Genomic DNA, 24,862 nt, shown 5'->3' with positions numbered 1-24,862 from the left:
AAAGTAAACACACCTGCTCTATGAAGTTGTTCTGAACATTTCAGAAATAATGAATTAGACTGCATGTCAGGATCATTTGATAGGGGGCAGAAGATATTTCTTCCCAAGGCTTATAAAGGAACTTCTATTAGGTTCATAAATATCTCAATTCCTACATGCCCGCATCAGCACCCCCATTCCCTGCCAATCCCACACTTTTTAAAAGACGCTATTTCTTTTCTTAACTTGAATAGATTATCTTCTTGGAATTGTATATATAAAGATGTATTACATATCTTTCCCCATCCTTCATTCCCTATCTTATAAATATGTACAATTTGTATGTAATTTTGATCACCTGGGTTTTCACACAACTTCTTGAATATAAAATACTGAGGTTTAAAAATTTAATAAAATGTCACAGTCAATTTTAAGATTGGGGAAGTGTGATTTATTATTTTTGGCCAAAATATCTTCCTAGTATTTATGATAACAAAGTTTACTATTAGCTCGCAAGAGTTAATCAGGTAGAGCAATTTGCTAGTGAAGCTTCTTCCAGTTCACATTAAAAAAAAAGAAAGAAAGAAAAGAAAGGAAAAAAAGAAAAAGAGTTCCCTGTGTCCTACCTGTCTGATATAATCATTTTAATAGATATAAAATTGTCAAAAAGTTTATGCATATATAAATAGATACATTTATTTAGGACATAAATGAGATCACATTATATATTAGTCCAAAACCTGTTTTTCCAACTTTATAATGATAGACTATGAAAATTAATCTACATCTCTATTGTAGAAATTATACATGTCCCAAATTATTTCAGCTTTGATTAAAATTAAAGTCATGACAATTATTTTAATAGGTACAGGCCTTAGACAAGTGTTAAATTTTAAACTACCAACACAAGATTTTGAGAATTCAAGGCACTGAGTTGCTGAACATAAATATGTATGTAGATAATGATAAAATTTTGAGAATATGCACAAGGCTTGAACGTTCTAATGGCATAAAAGTAGCCAAGTCGTTTAGGGATATTTAGGCACATTTATATTTACTCTATATTTTGTAAGTATGAAATTGATTCTTAGCTAGTTGGTTTGTAAACTCTTCTAGAGGATTCCAATTTATCCACAAAGTTTTATCTTTATAAATAATCTTCTACATGAGACTAGGATGTTTATTTGATTGTGAAGGAAACTAGTTCTCATGAATATTTGTTATTGACCATTACATTCAAATTGACTCATTAACCTTGTCTTATTTCAACCATTTCTGAATTCTCTAATTTTTTAATAATTGGATAAAACTGTATAAATTGTTAACTGTTAACTCATTTGGAATTTAAAGGAAAAATAACCCTTTCCTTCTTTTTATCACAATGTCTATAAAAATATAGCACAGACTCTGTATCTTTATCCTAGTTTTTCAAATCTGCATTATATTTACTTGTAAGGGTATATATACGATAATGGATTCAACTTTTTGATGGACATTTAGTTTGCTTCAAGTATTTAAAACATTTGTAGCACCTTGAAAATACTGCTTGTACAAAATAAGGAATATATATTTGTTGAATGAAAAATTTTCTCTAGTTTGTCCTCAAGTCTATGAAAGTAGGGGTTGGATAAAATTTTCATGTATTCAATTCTATATCCCAAGGCTCTCACCTTTTCGTATACGTGTGTGACTCACTAAATTCTCTGAGTTCAGTTGAGACTGCTTTGTGGGAAGCCACAGTTTGAATTTATAGCTATGGAGGGGGATCCTCTTCCTAAAACCTAGTCCTTGGGTTAAATATATGGCTGGACTTCATAGGCATTAACTGCAGGTTCAGAATATGCCACAAGAATTGTACCTCCGTGAGCATCACAGCAATGACAGCAAACAGAGAAGAAGCCAGCACTGACCTGGACGAGAAACATCGCTATGTGGTGAAATTCTCCACGGCCCCCTTGCTTAACAGGAACTGTCATGAAGAATTTGCTGCCATCTCTAGAAAACACCGGCTCCTCATTCTAAAACACAAAAGTGCATATAACAATCTCGAGATTGTGCTTTGTGCTGCCAACCATTGCTAATTCAAGCATGGGTTATGCCATTTTTTATTTAGAATTGGTTTGTGAAATGGTTAATTATCTTTAAAAATAATGTGAATTATTTTTGCCACCATCTAGCTTCAGAAATTTTTCATGTTTCCCAACGAGAAACTGTGCCCATTAAATAATAACTTCCCATTCCTCCCTACCTTACTCCCCATCATTCCCCTTTCTGTCTCTTTCATTTGGACTACCATAAGAAGCTCTTTAATGAATGGTTTACAAAAAACATACAATTTTTAATATATTTTTTCTGAAATATTTCACTCAGCAACTCTGTTTATTTGAACATACATTTCTGTGAATGTATACAAATTTACTGAAAAACACAGAACAAAAAGGCTGCAAAATTGGAAGGAATCCACTGAAAATCATTTAATTCAAACTTCCCATCTTCACTGTTCACCCCTCCAAAAATACACAAACACAAATGCCCATTTGATGATTTTTTAATTAAACTCTAGTGGCATGTTAAATCAATAGAATTTTCTGAAAATTAAATGATGGACGCTATACATATAGATTGCTTTCCTTTTGCTCCAGGGCAAACATTAAGAAAATGGATTTGCCTGACAAAACACTGAGTTCTTTCCTATTGGATTAGCGAAAGTGATTATACGAACGGTAAAAGAAAGGCTTTGCTATGGTTTCTTCTGCAGGTCTTTAAAATGGAAGAATGAAAGGGGGGAAAATCAGAGGTGGAGACGAACCATGAGAGACGATGGACTCTGAGAAACAAACTGAGGGTTCTGGAGGGGAGGAAGGTGGGGGGATGGGTTAGCCTGGTGATGGGTATTAAAGAGGGCACGTTCTGCATGGAGCACTGGGTGTTATACGCAAACAATGAATCATGGAACACTACATCAAAAACTAAGGATGTAATGTATGGTGATTAACATAACATAATAAATAAATAAATAAATAAATAAAAAATAAAATGGCCTACAAACTTTCAGGTGATCTGGCCCTCCACTCTCTTTCTGATCTCCTCTCCTTTTGTTCTCCTGTTTCCTCATTGTGCATGCTCCTGCTCCAAGGCCTTTGCACTTTTTATTCCCTTTGTCTGGTTCTTTCTTTTATCTCTTTGTTATCTTGCCTCTATGTCACCTTATCAGTGAGATGCTTCCCATTTACCCATGTAGAGGGAGATCTTGGAAGCGAGATCATCCAGCTCTATCTAAATCCCTCATCCCTTTTTACCTACTTCCTGTTTCTCTCCATAGCACCTAACAGCATCCAACATACCAAAGTTCAGGCAGGTAAGCATATTTTGGGGGGTATATGTGTGTATGCATGCAGGTGGGCAGGTAGATAGGTAAGTAGGTAATGCTTCTCTGGAATGGAAGCTCCATGAGGGAGGAACCTTGTATTCTTCACTACTCTATCTCCAGCACCTAGACAATGACTGTGTGCTTAATACTTTTTTACTTCATGAATAAACTAATGACTATTTTAATAAACTCAAGAATCTGATTTTAGCTTCATTAGTGAGATCGTCCCTTGATAGAAATATAAGGATAATACTGTCCTTGTCTACTTCATGGACACTCATGAAAATATAAGATGATATATGTAAAAATTTTTAAAACTGTGAAGTAATATACAATTCAAGGATGGAAGACAATGCACTGCTAGGCATATAATACTGACAAGAGACCTGAGTGAGTGAATCACATCTTTCAACTATGATAGAGTCAATAATTCTGTAGGTTCCATCTCTTGCCCTCTGGGATCTCTCTCTCTCTTGGCCTTTGCACATGAAGCTTCTCCTGTCTGGAACAGCCTTTCTGTTTTCCTTTATGTACTGAATCTTACTCTTTTTTTTTTTTTTTTCTCCCTTAAATTCAAGGAACAGAAACCATTTCCAAATTTCCCTAGTTAGAGAGTGTCTCCTAGTTAGGAAATCTCTCCTCAGAGATTCTATCACCCTGTGTTCATCTCTATCATGGCATTCAATGCATCCTATTATATGGTTGGCTTCCTTCACTAGGCAAGTAATAATTAAACTAAGTTTGCAATTTTATCTTTTTAGCTCTATTGCCCAGGACCTAGTAGGTGGCCAACTCATAATTGTACAGAGATATCTGAACATTCTTCTTTTTGTATTTGTGCATCCATCCCCTTAAAATTCTAGTGCCTTATAAATGGCTCAGTGAAGGAGCAGATGGGGACTGTATTCTCAAACGCACTGCTGAGCTTAATAACCTTCACCACTAGGCAATATCTGCCTATAAATAGAGCTCTATGCCAATCTTTTCCTAGAATCCAATAATAGAAATGGAGCCAATCACACTGGCCACTTTCATGATTGTAAGCAAGTCAGTGTTTATGACGTACAGAACAATGAATTGGGGATACCAAATTCTATCTCTTGGCCAAAAGTTTTGTACATAGGTTATCTCAAGTTTCTTGAAAGCCAGGCCAAATATGCCTACTTCTTCTCTGTCCTTCCTACCATCCAAAAAGTGAGCATATGATGATTATATTAAGTTTCTAATCGTCTTAGAAATTTGTTTCATCTCATTACTACTACCATTCTCATACTTTATATTTCATCAAATTCTAAATATTTTATAAAATTCTCTAAGAGCTCCTAGAGAAAAACTCAACTGTGACAAACTACCACCTGCATTTTTTTAACTAAATAATTGATAACTAGTTTCTTTGCTTTAAAAAACATTTCTATTAAACATTCATAAATTTGGGATTTAAAATGTAGATAACATAATTCCAAAAGAGCATGCATTATGTTGATGCATGTTACACTATTATGAATGTCACTGGAAATAAAAATGATAGCAAAATAGGTGTAATAATGCAGGATAATTGAGAATATGTATCAATATCCATTATGTTATTGCTTGTCATTGTTTTTATTTTCATTATCTAACTTAAGAAAGTCCATTACTGACTATAAGATAAAAGTTGGGTTTTTTCCCCAATTTCAAAGATTAAGTAGTTCATATTAATATTTACTTATTTAACTATGGGTAGATTTGGTATGCTTACGCTTCAAACAAAAAAAGGTTTAGTTTATCCACAGCCCTTCTTACTTTTTCTTCCTTTATTCAGCAAGTATTTATGGAGATTTTGCTATAATCAGACTCTATATAAGCATTTAGTTTACAATGGGGAACAAAAAAATGAATATCCCTCCTGCCCTTATGAACTTAGGAAAACAATACAGAAATAATTGTATAAATATTACAAAAAGATTACACTCGACTTAAAAAATAAAAACTTTTATTGAGGGATGTGATTTGGTTACAGTGGTTGGAGGAGGTGATTTTTTTAAGTAGGTGATTTAAGCTGAGGTTTGAAAAAGGAGCAGCCTTCACAAAAGAAAGTAGTTGAGAGAATTCCATTTAGAAGAAAGGCTCATACAAAGACCCTGTGATTATGAGAGCTCATGTGCCTAGAATGGAGAAGGAACTGACAAAAATTTCGGTTTCAGTTGTGAGAGAGATATGGGTAGTGGCAACCAAGTACACACTTTGCAATGGTCCCTCAGGCAGCCTGCAATGTGAAGAGATTGGCATACGCCAATTTGCAGTTCCTGCAGTTTGATCCTGGATGCTGTTTGTGCAGTCAAATGCTCTACCCCTGAGCTATACCCCCCTGGATGCTGTTTGTGAAATGGAGAAAAGTAAATTGACTTGAGATCTTTGAATGTAAAGTTGAAGAACCTGGTGATGAATAATATAGAGAATAATAGTCTAATAATAATAATACTATGCAGAAAAGGATAAGAAAAGCTTAAGAATGACTGATAGGTTTATGATTTTAATAGCTGGATGAGTAATTATGTCCTTGACTCCTAGGATAAGAAGAGTACATAAGACTAGAATATGTTCAGTTTGGACTTGTGGAGTGTGCAGTTACTTTTATAGATTTAGGAGAAGATGCCAAGCATGAATTTTAGAACTCAGTGATGTGAGCTGCCCAGGGCTATACATTTAGAGGTCTCAATACATGGTGGTAATTGAAACCATACATGTGTACGACACTTTAGGAGAGAATATTAAATAAAAGATTGCTGTAAAGAACAAAACAAATCGGGGTGCCTGGGTGGCTCAGTCGTTAAGCGTCTGCCTTCGGCTCAGGTCATGATCCCAGGGTCCTGGGATCGAGCCCCACATCAGGCTCCCTGCTCAGTGGGGAGTCTGCTTCTCCCTCTCCCCCCCCACCCCCGCTTGTGTCTCCTCTCTCACTGTCTCTCTCTCTGTCAAATAAATAAATAAAAAATCTTAAAAAAAAAAAAAACAAATCAAAAGCAAACCAAACACAACTCTTCCCTTTGCAAAAAAGAGTGATGGAGTTAGTAGTAAAATGGGTTCAGCCATATTCAGATAATCTACTTGTGTTTCCTTCTGAAATGTCCAGTATGAGACCATGTTGTGGAGACATTTGGTAGTTATTCTATTGTTATCTGGATTCCAGTCTCATTTATGTCATAAACTAGCATCAGGACCTAGGATACATCTAAGGAAAGAAGCATTCATCTAATTAATCTCCACATAAGCAATTTATGTGGAGGTTTTGTCAGTTTTCTAGGCAATTTGAGCAATGCTGATGGTTTCCAACTTTAATGGGTCACAACTTTTTCCTCTTTTCATCTACACAAAAGTTTACTTATATGAATGATCCTAAAAATGGATCCTAGTAGTTATTCTGCAACTTATACTCTATAGAAAACAGAAGTGGCCTTTTTATAAATGATGTCATAGAAAAGACAAGTCATAAATATTTTAATGGAAAAGTCTCAGTCAAACAAAGCAAAGCCTAAAGTCATAATACTGAGATAACTTTTGAAAGTTCTTACATAGCAAATAGAATGAACACAATGGCCAGAATGTGACCTAAAGCAACCTCCTATGCCATACCTGTTTGGAGAGCCAAGTATCTGATGTCATCTCATATTTCTGAAAAGAGACAATGAACTCCATGAAGCTTCTAAACATCAAAATGAGCATGCATCAATTTAACTTTTTTTACACATAGTCCTTTAGGCATTTTTTTTTTTTTCCTCTCTTCAACTGGTGAAATACCATGAGACATCCCATCGTCATTACTGATTTCAACTGAATGAGTAAATACAGAACTGGGATTAAATGATAATTTAATTATAAAATCTTTCCTTTGGTGAACTCCTTTAGAATTCCCAGTAGTATGTCACCAGGGATAGAAGATCATTTTCCAGTGCTGTTTGATTACCTCATTCGAACTGTTTTGAACCACTAGGCACTGTCTCTTTTCACCTCTAGGCATCATTGGGAAACAAAATTATTAAGTCCTTCAAAAGAACTGGGCAAACAGCCAGGAATAAAATGAAAAGGTAGATGTTCTTTCAACATTCATCTACTCTCCATCATAGTCATATTCTTTTCTTCAGGAAAAACAAACATTTGAAAGGATAGAATTTTATGTTCCATTAAAGTAATCTTACAAATGATCAGAACCAAGATCATATTTAACAAAGCAAAATGAGATTAATTTAATCTCAAGTTAAATATGTATAGATACAATAAATTTTACTAGTACTGTTTACATATAGGAACTTATGAAAATCTTGTACTTTAAAAAATGAGTCTATAATAAAAACATTTAAATGAAAACTAAATCACTATATTGCAGATTTTATCTATATGCAGAGGTATTGATTTCAAATTGTTATTAATTATTTATAGGATTTTTTTTTTTACCAGTTTCCTCTTTTAAAGCCATATTAATACATTATAATCAAACACTTTCTCTTTTCAGGGCCTGTTTTTATTTTTGTTTATTTCACTAGATTTTGCTACATATAGATATCAAGGAAACATCTAACTAAATTGTTCCTTGACTTTCTATTTGCATCTCTGCAATAACCATCCTTGGTATCTATAAAACACAGACACACAAAAAATATATCAATGCCACTTTTCATTAATATTACTAAGTTTTATTAGAATCCATGGAAGTCCAAATTTTCACATGCATTTATTTTCTTATTATTTCAATTATAGTAGAGAGTAAAATCTTTTTTTAAGTCCATAGATTAGAAATATATTAGAAATATAACAGAATATCAATAAGGTACCAAATCAATAATATGATAGTGTTCCTATATCTATTTTCTACTGAAGCATTTTGATACATTCTTGCCATTACCTATACAGATTATCATTATATAGAAAAGATGACAGGTTTCTCTAACTAGAATATATACATGACAATTTCTAAATAATTTAGTATCACCTGAAGAAGAAACCATCCAGAATACTTTAACAAATAAATGGTGAAATCCTAGTCAGCCTATCAGATGAAAGATGATGATCGAAATAAATTTTCTAATAAATACAAACTAAATGTAAAGAGCATCAGTCAAATCCAGTAAGTAAGTGGCTGACTCATCAACTTTATCTCCACATCTATGCTCATCACTCCAATCAAAGACAAATTTCTTCCCCCTTTCCCTTTTATATATCATTTAAAAAGTGTTTTAATATTGGAGTATAATTTGCATATAGTGATATGTACAGCTCTAAAGTGTTTGTGATGAGTTTTGACAGATATATTTACATCCCATCAAGATAAAAGATCTTTACACTTCCTGACACCTTCTCTCATGCCCCTTCCCAAAGGTTCGAAAAAGGCAGTCAGTCTTCTGAAATAGTTCCCCATGGATCAGTATTGCCTATTTTAGAAGTTCAGGTAATTGAAATTACGTATTATGTACTCTTTTGAGTGGGACTTCTTTTACACTGTGTTTTTGAGATGCACGCATATTGCTGGGCATATCAGTATTCCGTTTCTTTTTAAATTGCTGAAATTCTGTTGTATAGATATGGCTCATTTTGTTTATTCATTCCTTGTTAATAGATAATTGGATAGTTTCCAGTTTTTAGCTACTGTAAATAAAGCTTCTCTAAAGATTTTTTCTTTTTAGCAAATCCTTGGTGGACACAGGTGTTATTTCTTTTCCAAATATCTAAGAATGGAGTTACTGGAGTATGGAGTATATCTATATCTATCTATACACACACACATATATATGTAATATACATTATAATAAATATGTTTTTATATGTGTATGTTTAACTTTACTTGAAACTGCAAAATCATTTTTTAAACAAGCTGTATCATTTTACACTTCTACTCATGAAGAATAAGAACTACAATTTTCTACATCCTCACCAATAATGTCACCTTTGTGTTGTTTTAATTTTGGTCATTCTAATGGTATGTAGTATTATCTCATTATGATTTAATCTGTTTTCCTAATGTCTAATAATGTTAAATGCTTTTTCATGCATTTATTACTTCCTTGTGCATTTCTGTTCACATGTTTTGCTCTTTTCATTGGATTGTCTTTTCATTATTGAGATGTATATATTTCTTTGTCAGATACCCATTTTGCAAAATATTTTCTTCTAGTCTGCGGTTAGCTGTTTCTTAACAGTGCCTTTGATGAGAAATTTCTGATTTTGATGATGTCTAATGTATTATTTTTTCTTTTATGATTAATGACTTTTTGCCTATTCAATATAGCAAACTTATATCCCATATTTTTATCTAGAAGATTGACACTATCATCTCTTAGATTTGGGACAGCAATTTATCTCAAATTAATTTTAGAACATGGTATATGATAGATGTCAAATACCATAGCATTTTTCATTAGGTTCTTGATTGCTCCAGCACCATTTTTCCCCCTTTGGATTGTCTTGGCACCTCTGTTAAAAATAAATTGATCATATAAATATGGATCTATTTCTGGAAACTCTGTTAGTTCTGTTGATCTGTTTGTGTGTCCTTATGCCTCCACTGCAATCTCTCAGTTTCTGTTGCTTTCTAGTTATTCTTGAAATCCAGTAGTGCAACTTCTCCAACATTTTTTGTTTTTTTACAAGGTTGTTTAGGTCATCCCAGGTTTTTTGCATTTCCATATACATTTAGAATCAGCTTGTCTGTTTCTACCAGAAATTCCCAATTCTTCTGGGAATTCATATTGTAGTGAAACTACAGTTAGTTCACTTTGAGTAGAATGCCATCTATAATATTCAGTCTTTCAATTCCAGCATGTGGTATAGCTTCTATTTATTTAGGTATTCCTTAATGTGTTTAAAAACGTTGTAGTTTTCAATATGGGGATTTTGCACACTATTTTTTAAATTTATCCTTATGTATTTAATGTTTTAAAAATTTTAGTGGCATTTTTATTTTCCATTCTAATATTATGAGTACGTAGAAACACATTTTGTTGTTTCTCAATTCCTTATTTTGAAAAAACTGCAAACTTACAGAGAAGTTAAAAGACTGGTTCAAGAAATATCTGCATATCCTTTAGACATATTCCTCATTTATTTATATTTTGTTCCATTTGCTTTATTATTATATCTCTCGGCAGTTTCTAAACTATTTGAAAGGAAGGCAAAAGTATATTTTTTTCAAAATCAATTAAAAGTTGTTAGAAGTATACTTTTTTTCTAAATAATTTATAGAAATTTTGAGGCATTATATCCATCTACCCCTAAATAATTCACTAAGCATTTCTTAAGAAAATTACACTATCCTGTATACTTACATGTTTTTTACAGTAAAATGATCAAAATCAGGAAGCCAAACAATTTAAGTTGGTACACTGACTTGTGAATTATGACCCATTCTAGGTGTGTTTTGTTTTGTTTTGTTTTGTTTGTAGATTTCTTACTTTTTATTTATGCAATAATGCCATCTACAAATAAAGAGAATTTTATTTCTTCCTTACCAATCATCATATTTATTCCTTGCCAAGTTATTCTGGTTAGAGTCTCTAATAAAGTTTCCACACCACAGTGAGAATGTATATCCTTACCTTATTGCTGATATTAAGGTAAGTAAGGAAAGTATTTTACCATAGAGTATATCTTTGAGGTATTTTGTGGGTATCCCTTATCAAATTAAGGATATTTTTTCTATTTCTTTATGTTGAAAGTTATCATGAATGAATGTTAAGTGTTGTCAACTGCTTTTTTTTTTCATCTACTGAGATACTTGTTTTTCTTCTTTTTTTTCCTGTTAAAATAATGAATTACATTAATTGGTTTTCAATATTAAACCAATCATAAATTACCAAAATAAACCCCATTTAGTCACAATGTACTATTCTCTATATTGCCACAGATGATATATTAATATGTTTAAGGAATTTTTTGTATACATATTCATAAGATGTATCAGTCTAAATTGTTCTCATAATGTCCTTGCCTAGTTTCGGTAATAGGATTATGCTATGCTTAAAAGATGAACTGAAAAATTTCCCTCTCCACTTTCTGGAAATTGTATTAATGGTAGAATTTATTCCCTTTTTTCCAGTTTTACTGAGATATAACTGACATATAACATTGTATAAGTTTAGGGCATACATCATAATGATTTGATACATGTATATATTATGAAATAATTACTGCAAGTTTAGTTAACATCCATTACCCCATGTAACTACATTTTTTTTTCCTTATGATGGGAACTTTTAAGATTTACTCTATTCGCAACTTTCAAATATACAATGAAGTATTGTTAACTATAGTCATCATGTTGTACATTACATCCCCAGAAATTATTTATCATGTAACTGGAAGTTTGTACCTTTTAACCACCTTCACCCAATTTCCACACCCTTACCCTCACCTCTCACAAACACAAGTCTAATCTCTTTTTCTGTTTTAATTTTTTATTCCACATATAAGTGAGATCATACAGTATTTGTCTTTCTCCATCTGACTTATTTCACTCAGAATAAATGCCGTCAAGGTTCCTCCCCTATTGTCACAAATAACAGGATTTCTTTCTTTTTTATGGCTGAATACTATTCCTGTGTGTGTGTGTGTGTGTGTGTGTGTGTGTGTGTGTGTGTGTGACGTTTTCTTTATCCATCCATCCATTGATGGACACTTGTTTTGTTTTGTTTCCCCCCGTCCTAGCTATTATAAATAATGTGCAATGAACATGGGCTTGCAAATATATCTTGGGATAGTGATTTCATTTCCTTCAGATACATACCCAGAATTTGAATTGCTGGATCGTATGGAAATTTTATTTTTAATTTTTTGAGGATCTGCCATACTGTTTTCCCTAGTGACTATACCAATATGCATTCCTACCACAGGGCACAGGGTTCCCTTTTCTCTACTTCCTCGCCAGCAATTACCTCTGGTCTTTTTTGATACTAGCCATGCTAACAGGCATGAGGTGATAATTCATTGTGATTTCGATTTGCATTTCCCTACTGATTAGTGATGTTGAGCACCTTTTCATATACCTGTTGTCTATTTGAATATCTTCTTTGGAAAAATGTCTATTCAGGTCCTTTGCCCATTTTTAAATTAGATTACTGGGGGTTTTGTTTGTTTTGTTCATTTTTGTTTTATTTTGCTATTGAGTTGAAGGAGATTTTTAAATATATTTTAGATATTAACCCCTTATCAGATAAATGATTTGCAAACATGTTCTTCCCTTCCACAGGTTGGCTTTTCATTTTGTTGACTGTTTCTTTTACTGTGTACAAGCCTTTTAGTTTGACAGTTTTGATTTACTTAAGTTATCCATTAACTTTAAAAAAAAATAAAAACTAGAAGATATTTTTATTTTATTCTACTCATATATTTGTCATTTGGGGCATCTTTCTTTCCTTCATTTAGATTTTAGGTTTCATCTGATGCTATTTCTTTCAGACTGAATAACTTCATTTCGTGTTATTTATGCATATCTACTTGTGATGAATTATCTCAGCTCTTATTTATATGAATATGTCTGTCTTCATTTTTGAAAGATACTTTCATAGGATATAGACTTCTGGTTTACCCTGTTTTTCTTCCAGTCTTTTAAAAATGTATTCCACTGCTTTCTGGCTTATATCATTTCAGACGAGAGACAGGTAGTAATTTTCATCATTCTGTTCCCCCATATGTAACGTGTTTTTCTTTCAGGCTGTTTTAAAATTTTTCTCTTAATCTTTGGTTTGCAATAATTTGAATATTATGTGCCTACTTATTTTCTTTGTTTTTATCCTTGTTGTTTTATACTAACTTAGATATATGGGTTATTGGTTTTTCTTCAAATTTGGGATATTTTAAGTCATTATTTCTTTTTTTTTTTTCTGCCCCAATATCTCAAACCTTGCCTTCTGTGTGTATTACATCCCACATATACAACAGCTCAAATTATTCCATATGTAACTAAGGCTTTGTGCATTTTTTTTCAGCCTTTTTTTCCTCAGCATTTCAGTTTGGAGTGTTTTTATTTCCCTGACTTAAACAATGTCCAATTTGTATTTAACCCCTCCAGACAATTTTTCATTTCAGATACTGTTCTTTTTAGTTTCTGCAATTCCATTGTTCTGTATTTTATAGTTTGTTTCTCTACTGAAATATCTCATCTATTTATTAGTTAGGGCCTCCCTTTAATTTGCTAAATATCTTTCAAACAGCTTTAAAAAATCTGTATCTGTTAATTCTAATATCTCTATTCTGTGTAAGTCTGCTCTTATAGCTATTTTGGGGGGGAGGTAGGCAGGTTACATTTTCGATTTTCCTACATATATAGTATGTTTTAATTGTGTGATTGATATTTTAAATTTTAATTCTCCATTTAAAAGAGTAAACTTTGTTCTAGGAAGACAGCTAATTTATAGGCATGCACTTGATCCTTTCCAGCTTTGATATAAAGGTTTATTGTAAAGAGTATAGAACAGCCTTCTTTCTAATGCATTTTTCTTTCTGGACTGTGAGTTGAATGCAAAGGGTTTTCAACGAGAGCTCTCCAATTTTGCTGTTCAGCACTCCAAAGTCTCCAAGCATTGTGCAACCTGCAAATTCTCTATTTGCTTCTCTCTCTGTGAAGCATGTCTTGTACTTGCACAGTTAAGCATTGAGCTAAAGTCTTAAGAGGTCCTTTACATAGATTGCCAGAGTTCTTCTCTCTATAGCTCCAAATCTTGTGGTACTTGTCCACTTGCAAATTTCAGCCACCACAATAGCCTCAAACTGATTCTCCCTGCCTACTTGGATCAGTTGATACCACTGTGCTTTTCTAGGGCTCCATTAGCTTGCACTGAGGTCTCAGTGTGTCCCCTACAGGAAGCTAGGCTTCTCTTATATATTTACATTATTTCACTTTTTATGTCCTGATCCTGCTATTGTCCAATATCTGAGAATAGTGGTTTAATTCATTTTGTAGAGTTTTATAGTTGACTACAGCAGAGATGCTAGGCTGGCAACATTTACTCCATCCTATCCAGAAACAGAAGTTTGAAAATTCTGTTGTTAAACAATTGGGGATACTTTACTAAGTACCAATACAGGCATATACACTATAACAAATCAAACTGGTTACAGTATACCCTCTGTTAAGAACTTTAAAAATTACACATATAGGATTTATTGCAGAGCTTATAAAAACTTATTATAGAAATAGAAATACAACCTGCTTTCAAAATACAATGGTTCAAGGACCAGTTTTTGTTTTTGTTTTTTTTCTTTACTCTTCTTATTTAATTTAAAAACACACACTGTCCATTATTTTAGAAGACTAATCTGAACTATCAAAAAAATGGAATTTTTGGAACATGTTTGAAGAAGACAAGAAAAACATTCCACATTCTCAAGGTAATCAAACTCAAAATATGGAGAGAAAGACGTATTTCAGAATTAAACTAATGTGGCTTAGACTCCCCTTCATATGTTACAAGAATTCATTTTTTTTACAGTTGGGTTTGTTTTCTTGTGCTTACCCATATTTCTCACTTCGAAGTTTGGATGATCTATGGATTAAACTATATACTTCTAATAGAATGACTCTTTCCCAACTACCTCTGCGAGTTAAATATCGGTCTTTGTCCAATGGATTGCCCGATATCCCTTTGAGAGTAGCATAAAGTACTTCATTTTAAGCCTAAGAGAAAAGTGCGTTATACTCACTCTGCTGCAAGCGCCAGTGGTAGTCTGACAGACGGTGAGGATGGAGATATTCTGAGGCCGGTTTAGCCATCTGACCACCGTCTTCGTATTGCTTACCCATTTAACCATGGTGATATAATATTCTCTAGTTTGGAAGCAAAAAAATAATTTACATTTAGAGCCAGAGAACCTGTATAGTACCAATAATATACACTTGTCATTTCATATGCAAGGATAAATGAAACACTACAAGGATGCCATATCATATTAATTTCTATTTATGTATAAATGCACATCTGCGATTCTGAATAATCACATATATAAATACAAATGTGTGTATATGTATATAAACACATGTACATATACATACACATACAAATGTACCGAGAATTTAAGAATAAATCTGAAAGTGAATAATATCCCAGAAAGGAATTCTTTAGAAAAATAAAAATAATTAAGATGATAGACATTTTTTTAAACTGTCTATTGATTAGCACTAACATGTGCAATAAGCATAAATTTTTAAGCTATATTCTATTTTTGTAAAAAATACAATCACTAATCAATTAAAAGGCACAACTTATTCTTCACTTAGTAATTATTTTTTATGCATGATCTCCATGTTATTTCACTTTATCCTGGGGACTTTACCATGACAGAGCAGTTAGTTTTTATTTATTTATTTTTTTGTGTGTGGTCTTTCTCAATTGTGAGCCAAGGGCCAGTCCCAGTCCTATTCATTATACACACACACACACACACACACACACACACACACACATATATACATATATATATACACATACATTAATTTTTAAAATCTTCTTTATTTGAAACAGTTTAAAACAAGGAATTAAAATGAAGGAGATGAGGGACTACTGAATTTTCAGAATAGTGAGAATGCTAAGTACTGGAGCCTATGATGTTCTCAGGCTACTTCTAGATTGGGAAAGCTTTTATTTTTCCTATAGTTAGTTTATATTTCTTTCATTGTAGAGTCTATGACTGGAAATTTACATACTATATCAAAAACCCCTCAGACCACACAGACAACATGCAGTGGTCAACACTTATTCAATTTATGATAAAAAAGAAAAAAAAAAACTTTCCAACAAATTTGTCCAGTTTCAGAACAGATGAGATGATTTAAAGTGCCATCTGTGAGCACTGTCTTAAAATTAATCCACCCAGGGGCTCCTGGGTGGCTCAGTCAGTTAAGTGTCCAACTCTTGGTGGTGATCTCATGGGTCGTGAGATCAAGGACCATTTCAGGCTCCACACTAAGCGGGGAGTCTGCTTGAAGATTCTCTCCCCCCCTCAAATAAATAAATCTTAAAAAAAACACCAGTTTTTATGTGACTTAGAGAAAAATCATGTATGGGGACAAAAGCTTTGTGATACAAATCACCTGTCCTTAGACACATGTGGGTTAGACATCTAGCTACATGAATCTCACATTTCTAACATTTCTGAATAGCTACTGCTTCCTCCAGAAAATCAGTTAGCCCATCAAAGTGAAGATGTCAGCAGAAGGGCAAGCAAAACTTAGCATACACTGAAACCTGCCATATTTTTCAACAATCTCTTCAAGACATCAGACAGCTTTCAAAACCAGCTACGTCTCACTTCAAAATGCCAAGAAACTAAGTGAAATCATAACATAAAGTTCCCTAAATAGTTAACAAAGACAACTTTGAATCACTTGTGAACTGGTTTAGGATTAAACTTTGGCCAAATGAGCGGGCCTTGTGATTCTTCAAAGAATGATATCCTGTTCATTTTTACTGTGTTTTTGTTTAAACTGATTTATTTTGCATGCATTATCATGTTCAGCAGTATGAATATTAAAAAGGGGAAAATATAGATATTAACCTTCAATGGATTTATCTAGAGAGAATTTAGCATGGAGGAAAATGATAATGGATACTATAATCAGGAAAAGAAATGCTGAATTCTGACAATATATATTTCCGACTAATTGGTGTAAATATTGTTTAGAATTGAAGTAAAAAATAATTTGGTTATTGTAAACAACTGACCAAAGACTGCAAAATCAAGGAGGTTATATTTATAGAAACATCTAGATAGAACTGGTATATATAAATTTTCAAACCCAATCAGGAATTTATCTTAGTTAGCTAAAGCGAGTAATATTACATATTGTGTCAAATGAGATGACAACCAACATGAATAATTTTTAAAATAAATAACAACTGCAACAACAAAACATAATTTAAATATTCATCTTGAGTGTTTTCCCTTTCAAAGTAGCCCTCAAGTGTAATGTTGCAAGAACATCTTCTTCATAATGTCTTCACACTGACACATATTTATTATCTATGATGGAAAATCTTGACTAAAAGGATTTCATATTAGAAAAGCAACTAAAATTCAACCAATGCAAATCTGGTGAATAAGTGATTTTTTAAGGGGAACACTAATTTAGGTGTAAAATTAAGTTAAAATAATTAACTCATAGTTACACCACTTATCTTTCTCTTTGATTAAATAATGTGATTATTTTGTGTGTTTGTATATAATGTACCTAATGCCTATAAGCAGAATTTAGCATGATGTAAACTATCTTAGTATAGACCTTATTTATAATCTGAAAGATAAGAGTTGTCCCCAAAATTGAATTTATAAGGTTTTTCAGGGATAATTTCAAGCCACTGAAATTTCCATGATAAAGTGTTGGGATTATCTAAAATGAAAGTTAAAATAGAGCTTGACACACAAGAAGTAAGACACATCCTGCCTGTATTCTTTCTTTCCTTGTTCCAGGATCTTAGGTGCAACTCTCCTTAGTTTGCTCCTAAGTAATCAGGCTTCCTCTGAATGAGGGATTAGGGAAGGGCCCTTACCTAGAAATCACACTCCTTGGCCTGCCTGCTGCTGATGTAGCTGTCCTCCTGGAACTCCATTTCATGAACACATTAGATCTGGTGTCCCACGACCAGTGACTAGCAGAACTGTCCCCTCCTTATAACTGGCTTTCCTGCTTGTTCCTAGTCTCCATGGCTCTGGATTACCCAGGAAATCCACAAGGAGCTCACCCTTTTGAGCCACAGAGACAGAGACAAGCGGGTTAGAGGGATTGCACTCAAGTTAAGAAAGACTTTGTATCGGCCCGGCGGTCTGGCACAGAAGGTCTAATTGTTCACAAGGGTATGTGGAATGGGGGCCCCAGCATCATCAGCAGACAGGTACTATGTTAGAAGTCACACCTGTGTTTTCACTGGCTTTCTGTCCAATCACTACGCTGTGTTCACAACATAATTTTTGTATATGTATAGTTGCACTGAGCTCACGCTCTTCCAGATAATCCAGGATCTCTACCCATAACTGTACTGTAATGGCATGCATGACCAAGTCATAGCTAGTGATCTGCAAAGACCTTTGTTAATAACTATGAATTACTTGTAAGAAGGGTCATTTAGGACATTTCCATGTACATAGAAAAATTTCTTAATTTGATTTTTTTTTTGTAAGATACAAATATTCCTTGGTAGAAAAAAAGATGTAGACTAGGCATACTTCAATGATACAAGAAGAAAAAGCGTGGTGCTATCAAGCCCACGTGACAGGTAATATGACAATGTCACTTCAGTGATACATGCTAAGAATAATGGGTCACAAAGGGTGGATGACTAAAGAAAGATTTCAAATAAAATAATGTCAAAGACACAGAGTAAGGAGAAACCAAAGACAAAATGCTACCTTTACTCTTCAGCCTGGAGATATCTGAATACAAAGGATAATCACTTCTCAAAACAATGTGACAAATGCCAACCTGTGGAAAAATCTACATGATTCATTACTATAAAAAATCTTTCCACCAGGGGGCGCCTGGGTGGCTCAGTCGGTTAAGTTTCTGACTCTTGATTTCGGGTCAGGTCGTAATTTCAGGGTCATGAGATGGGAGCCCCTTGTGGAGCTCTGTGCTGGGGGTGCAGCCTGCTTAAGATTCTCTCTCCCCTAACCCCTCTCCCCGCCAAAAAAAAAAAAAAAAATTAAAAAAAAAAATCTTTCCACCAGAACTTACATAGTTTTTAAAATCTTAATGATAAATCCCAATAATGATACAGAATGCTTACAATACCTTGCATTCATAGTGTAAAAATTTATAAAATGTTCCTTCCCCTTAAAATGAGATGAATCATCTAACTCCCAAATGGATCTGGAATGTTCATGAAGGGGCATTATCTGAGTTCCTACTGTGCTACATACTGAAGAATCCACACAGACAATAATTAAATAAAGATAAGAATACAAGCTGAATTCCTATTGAAGAAAAGTTGTATTCATGATCTGAATTTGTTGATAAAGGATCTTTAGCTGAATCACAAATATATTTTTTGAAAAAATGAAGGGGTGTGGGGGAAAGAAAAAGGAAAAGAAATTATGTCTTTCTCCAAGTTATGGTATCCTTTTAATTTCTTTTTAAAGCCATATAAATGAATTGAAATTTATTTTACATTCTTGGACTAGAGTTTAAGTATCTGGTGTTAAGCAAGGTCTACTGAATGCTGATTCTAGCTTGGAGACATATTTCTATTATACTTATAAACATGAGTTGTTATAAATCAATCAATCAACCAAATAAACAATCAACAGACCAAAACAAATGATTTAACATCTTCAAATTCTAAAAAATCTTGCTCTTTGGAGTGGGAGTCAAAGAATACAATTTATAAGGTACCTCAAGTCATAGGAGACCATCTTTCTATTTATCTTATAAATCTTCCTCCCTATTTAGGTGTGCACATATATATTCAATAATTATTATAGCCACAGTGGTGATTTTATGAGAGAAAAAAGAAGGATAAGAGATGAAGTTCAAGTTTAGTGGAAAAAAGGAAGGACCAAAAAGGAAAAAAAAAAAAAAAAAAGATAGTTTATAACTGCACAGAGTAATAGAATATAATTCATTAATTGCCATATGCATATCTAAAGATAATATAAAATATAGATGCTTAGATATCATCCAAAAAGTAAACAAGTAAATTATTACAGAATGAAATAATTATTTGGGTATACTGTTATTGAGAGTTTAAATAGAACCTCAAATGATATGGATAGCTATGAACACAACACAAACTCCAAAAAAAGAAAGTACATTTGATGGTCTTAATAGGGCATGGAGGAAGTATGTTACTAATAAGTTAATTTTTGCATATTTATACTTATACATTTAAAAAAATAAAAAAAAATGATATGTATTTCTTGGAATTTGTAGGAATACTGTCATTAATAAATATGAGAATACTGCTACTAATACTGGTACCAAAAATTTAACTTATATATTTATACATTTAAAATTTTTTAAATATAAAAAAGAATTTGAGTTAGCTTAGAAATATTTAAGAATAACATGGTAAAGTAAATTAGGAGGAGTAAAAGGAAAATAAGTTAGAGAGGGAAACAGGTGTTAGTTACCATAGTAAACTCCAGGTCCAAAGTACACTAATGCAACTTAGTTAAAACACCATCAGTTACGTGGCTCACAGTGCACGTGAGAAAAGTATGGCAGGTTTGTAAGAGAAGCACATGCATTAGTTAGATAAATCATAGACGTGTGTATGTGTTTGCATATGAGTGTGTTTGTGTGTCTGTATATAGAGATTGAAACACACACACACACACACACACACACACACACACACAGAGGAAGATTCAGAGAGACATAAATAGAAACAGCACCAGACAGATACAGAACACTTTCTCATGTGGCTTCAGAAAAATCATTGTGTGCTCGTGTGGTCATCGCCAACACATGCATAAAGTCTAATAAACTTCTTATGACAAATATTATCCTTAAATTATTTATATGGAATATTCTCCATTTGCCAGGTCCATTCTCCAGCTTTCCCCATGCAGTTTCCAGAGGCTGGCCTCTACAGTGAGGCTGCCTTGCCAGGGGAAGGCCTCTGCAGGAACTCCAAGCTTGAGAGGAGAGAGAGTTCAGGGTATTAACTCCCAGGATCCGCTTCCTACTAGGGTGTGGTTTGGCAATGACTGAATTGCTCAATCTGTGGACAGGTCCTCCTGGTCCATCCTGTTCTTCAGCTACAGGCCTCTTCAGGATTCATAATTGAGCCTGTACCTCATTCCTTCAGTCCAGAGACAGCAATAGCTTTCCCCTAATGCAGACTCAAAGTTGCTTTCTCATCCTTTGTGAATTTCCCCTTAATCCTGCTCACATTTTTGTTAATAGTCCCTTAATTAACTGTGGTTCACTTACCCTACTTGAGTGTGTCGTCTGTTTAATTTCTAGGACCCTGACCACTAAATTATGAAAAATGAGGGGCGCCTGGGTGGCTCAGTCGTTAAGCGTCTGCTTTCCGCTCAGGTCGTGATCCCAGGACCCTGGGATCGAGCCCCACATCGGGCTCCCTGCTCCGCGGGGAAGCCTGCTTCTCCCTCTCCTACTCCCCCTGCTTGTGTTCCCTCTCTCGCTATGTCTCTCTCTGTCAAATAAATATATAAAATCTTTAAAAAAAAAAAAAGAAAGAAAGAAAAATGACATGCTCTTTTAGATCTCTAACTAGGAGGGCACAATAGTTTTCTAGCTAATATCTATATGGTTAACATACCATGTATTAAATATTAGAGATGTTCATAATCCTAAAACAAAACCAAGGAGAAAATAGCAGTTTGGTTTCCATATTATGTGCAGCTAGATGAATGAACTTTCTTTAATTCACACCATTGATCTATCTATTTTGTTCATTTGTATGTTTCTGAGCCCATTTAAGTAACACTTGTGCTCAGAGTGACTGAATGCAGATGATCTAAAATTCACTTATTACTCTTCTGTGAATTGGACTGAAACTTCCTACCAGAAACAGATGAGTAAGGAAATACATTTCTGTAAAACTGTACCAGGGTAATATTTAAAAATATCAATTTTGAAGTAAACTTTGATCTTGAGTTTTTCAACAAAAATCATACATTTTGGTACATTTCACATGCCACAGGTGGCACTTACGTAAGACCCTGAGGGAGAAAGAGCAAAATTGTTTGGTGCATTCTATAGATAAGGTATTATATGACTTCCCCCGAATTGTAGACCAAGTTCATCACTAAACCAATATACTTGGGTTACATCTAAGAGACTTTTCTTCACAAGATTCTTCCTCACTCTTAGTGGGATCTCGTATTTTATTCTGTGTATTGGATTTATATCTAAGGATATGTGATACCTTTTTGCCATGGATGACTAATTTTATCATATTGTACTTCAAATATTACAGATATATACTTAACTAATAACCCAATAAATGACAACTGATTCTGTCTTTAAGAATTTTTGTGTTTGCTGACATTACTATATCCTATCTGGAGAATCCACTAGCAACCTCGTGGGTTATAACATCAAGGTCCAGAATCATTACTTTTTCTTAAAAAGAAAGACAGATATTGTAAAGTTGATTTCTATTTCAAAGATCTCAAAAGACTGATGAAAATGAAAAAATATTACTTTAAAATGAGGTTATTCAGACTCATAGAGAGGTAGAGTGACTTGTCCAAGTTCACATAATGAAATGGTGGCGGAGATGTGACTCAAACACTCCAGTTTAGTGCCCTTTCCTGTTAATTCAGAGCATTAAACAAATCAGAGAAAAAGATAAGGGCTCAGGACCACATAAAATACTAACGGCTTCTGTAATTGCTTCATTTGTGACTAATTCTTTCATGGCTGGTAGATGGAGTTCAGTAGAGTTCCTCTCTGATTTGGTCAACTCCATTGCATTCTAAATGTCAATTCGAATGGCCCTGTAAGGTCTTCCATCATGACCTGCATGAAATGCTCTATAACTTGAAACGGGCTTAACCATATTTTCTACCTCTGTTACCAACTCATCTTGGGGTTCTGGGCCTCATCTTTTCCCTCAATAATAGGAACAGATTGTATTAGGTAGTTATGAGCGCCCTTCCAGTGTAAGCAGTCCATAAATTTTTCATAACTTTACAGGAGGGAAATTTTCCACATGCTGCAGGCTGCACTGTCTGTGAAAATCCCCAACTGTGATGGAATTTCCCCCAATACATCAATGGAACAGCGTTTGAGTGGAATTTATATTTGCATCAGTCCCCTAGCACTGATTGTTGATGGCATCAAAACAAAGTTTGAGCTCAGCCCCATATCATTCAATAGTGTGAAAGTATTTTCCTAAATCAGCTACCTATTCCAGCTCCAGGACCACTGTAAAGTTTCAAAGGGTTGCACTATTTGAATGAATACCCTTGAAGTTTGAGACCACTCTGAATTTTAAAATCCACATGGTTATTTGATTCATTGTGTGCTATTGGAAATTTTACTAATATTAAAATTATGCTTCTGACACATAAAATGTGTTTTTTTTTTTTCCTCTCCATTTAAACTTCTTAAATAAGAAGGCTTCTTATATAGAATATTTTGAAACCACATCTCATTACACTTCCCTGCCTGGAGGAAAAAGCTAGGGAATCACTCCCAAGCTATGGGGAGAATTTCTGCTGGAAAAACTACACAGATTCTAGGAAGATTGTGCTCTTTTAAAGAGGACCATTTAAAAAAATGGAGTAACTATTTTCAGGAAGAACATTCAATGGAAAATTATCCTTTGCCCCCATCTCCCTGTCACATCTCCTGCAACAAGTCTAATTCTCAATATCACTACATTTAGTCATTTTCTGGTGCTGCTAATCGCCTTGAAACTTTAAATGCTCCCTGGGAACAACAAGAAGCCCAGAATGAGTTCATTCCTGCACTAATGGGGCAACCTCAGATTTATTTTCATGTGGATTTGTTGAGCTGATCACATCTCTCTAAATTGCAACAAAATGATAATTGAAGTTAAAATAACTATTTCCAAGTAAAAGTAAAATGGAAATCGCATACCTTGATTTAAAGCTGTCAGGTGGCATGAGTTCCAAAGTATGAGTTGGTCCATATAGGTTTACAACATATAATTTGATGGTTGGGTTCATTTGACCTGCCTTTGAGAAAATGAACATTGTGACACAAATATATTAAGCATTAAATATATTGAGAAAAAAAGAAAATGTGGTGTGATTCTAATTTTGCATTAGAACAGGGAAAAAGTTTAATTTCTCTAAAGTAGAAATGATTTTAAATTCAGCAACCTGATTGCCTTCAATTGTTTTTGTAGATTGCTGTTTCTCAAGCATTTTAGTCAGACAATTAAAGGTGATGGAAAATCATGATGAGTTTATTCATTAGGCAGTGCTACTGTGTTCTTTCCCTAGAATGACACCAGGAGGGCTGGCTTAACAAAACAACTAGTAGAATAAGCTGCTACTCACATTATAGGATAAGATATGCAATGAGAAAAAAGCTTGGCTAATTAAAAAAAATAAGAAGAAAAAGATAAAGAAGATTTGCCAATCTGGGTGACACATGCTTAAAATTCCCCAATACCTAATCCATCCCATTGCATTAAACATTCCTACATTCCTAAGTTTCCTTTTGTTTTTCATTTCAGGGGTAGAATTTAGTGATTCATCAGTTGCATGTAACACCCAGTGCTCATTACATAAAGTGCCCTCCTTAATGCCCATCACCCAATTATCCGATCCACCCCCCCCCAACCTCCCCTCCAGCAACCCTCAGTTTGTTCTCTATAGTTAGGAGTCTCTTATGGTTTACCTCTCTCTCTGTTATTACCTTATTTTTCCTTCCCTTCCCCCAGGTTTCCTTTTAAACTTTAGTGAATACCAGATGGGGTCTGGTGTAAGTGCCCCTTGGGAGGTGGTGGGCCACAGAGCAGTCTGCCCTCACTAAGTATGTAGTCAGATGAGTAGAAGGACAGTGACAAGAATCGGTAATGGCTAGCCTAGAGCATTAGTATGTTTCTGGCT

At 33.9% G+C, this 24,862-nt stretch overlaps 1 protein-coding gene across 9 annotated transcripts in view; it reads right to left on the bottom strand.

Annotated features, from left to right (window-relative positions):
* Nucleotides 1-24,862, bottom strand: part of DPP10 (dipeptidyl peptidase like 10) — a 1,381,541-nt gene that overhangs the window by 80,905 nt on the left and 1,275,774 nt on the right. For all 9 annotated transcript variants that reach the window (XM_032399013.1, XM_032398270.1, XM_032397511.1 and 6 more), the window contains 4 exons: nucleotides 23,883-23,980; nucleotides 15,017-15,140; nucleotides 6,962-7,000; nucleotides 1,890-1,997 (listed from right to left, as the gene is read on the bottom strand). In XM_032399013.1, coding sequence (XP_032254904.1) covers nucleotides 1,890-1,997; nucleotides 6,962-7,000; nucleotides 15,017-15,140; nucleotides 23,883-23,980 — 369 coding nt within the window. The remainder of the gene's footprint in view (nucleotides 1-1,889; nucleotides 1,998-6,961; nucleotides 7,001-15,016; nucleotides 15,141-23,882; nucleotides 23,981-24,862) is intronic.

The sequence above is a fragment of the Phoca vitulina genome, unplaced genomic scaffold, assembly GCF_004348235.1.
Source record: "Phoca vitulina isolate PV1807 unplaced genomic scaffold, GSC_HSeal_1.0 scaffold1, whole genome shotgun sequence".
In the NCBI taxonomy this organism is placed as follows: domain Eukaryota; kingdom Metazoa; phylum Chordata; class Mammalia; order Carnivora; family Phocidae; genus Phoca; species Phoca vitulina.
The sequence above is the reverse complement of the archived record's forward strand: the minus strand, read 5'-3'. Positions and strand labels throughout refer to the sequence as shown.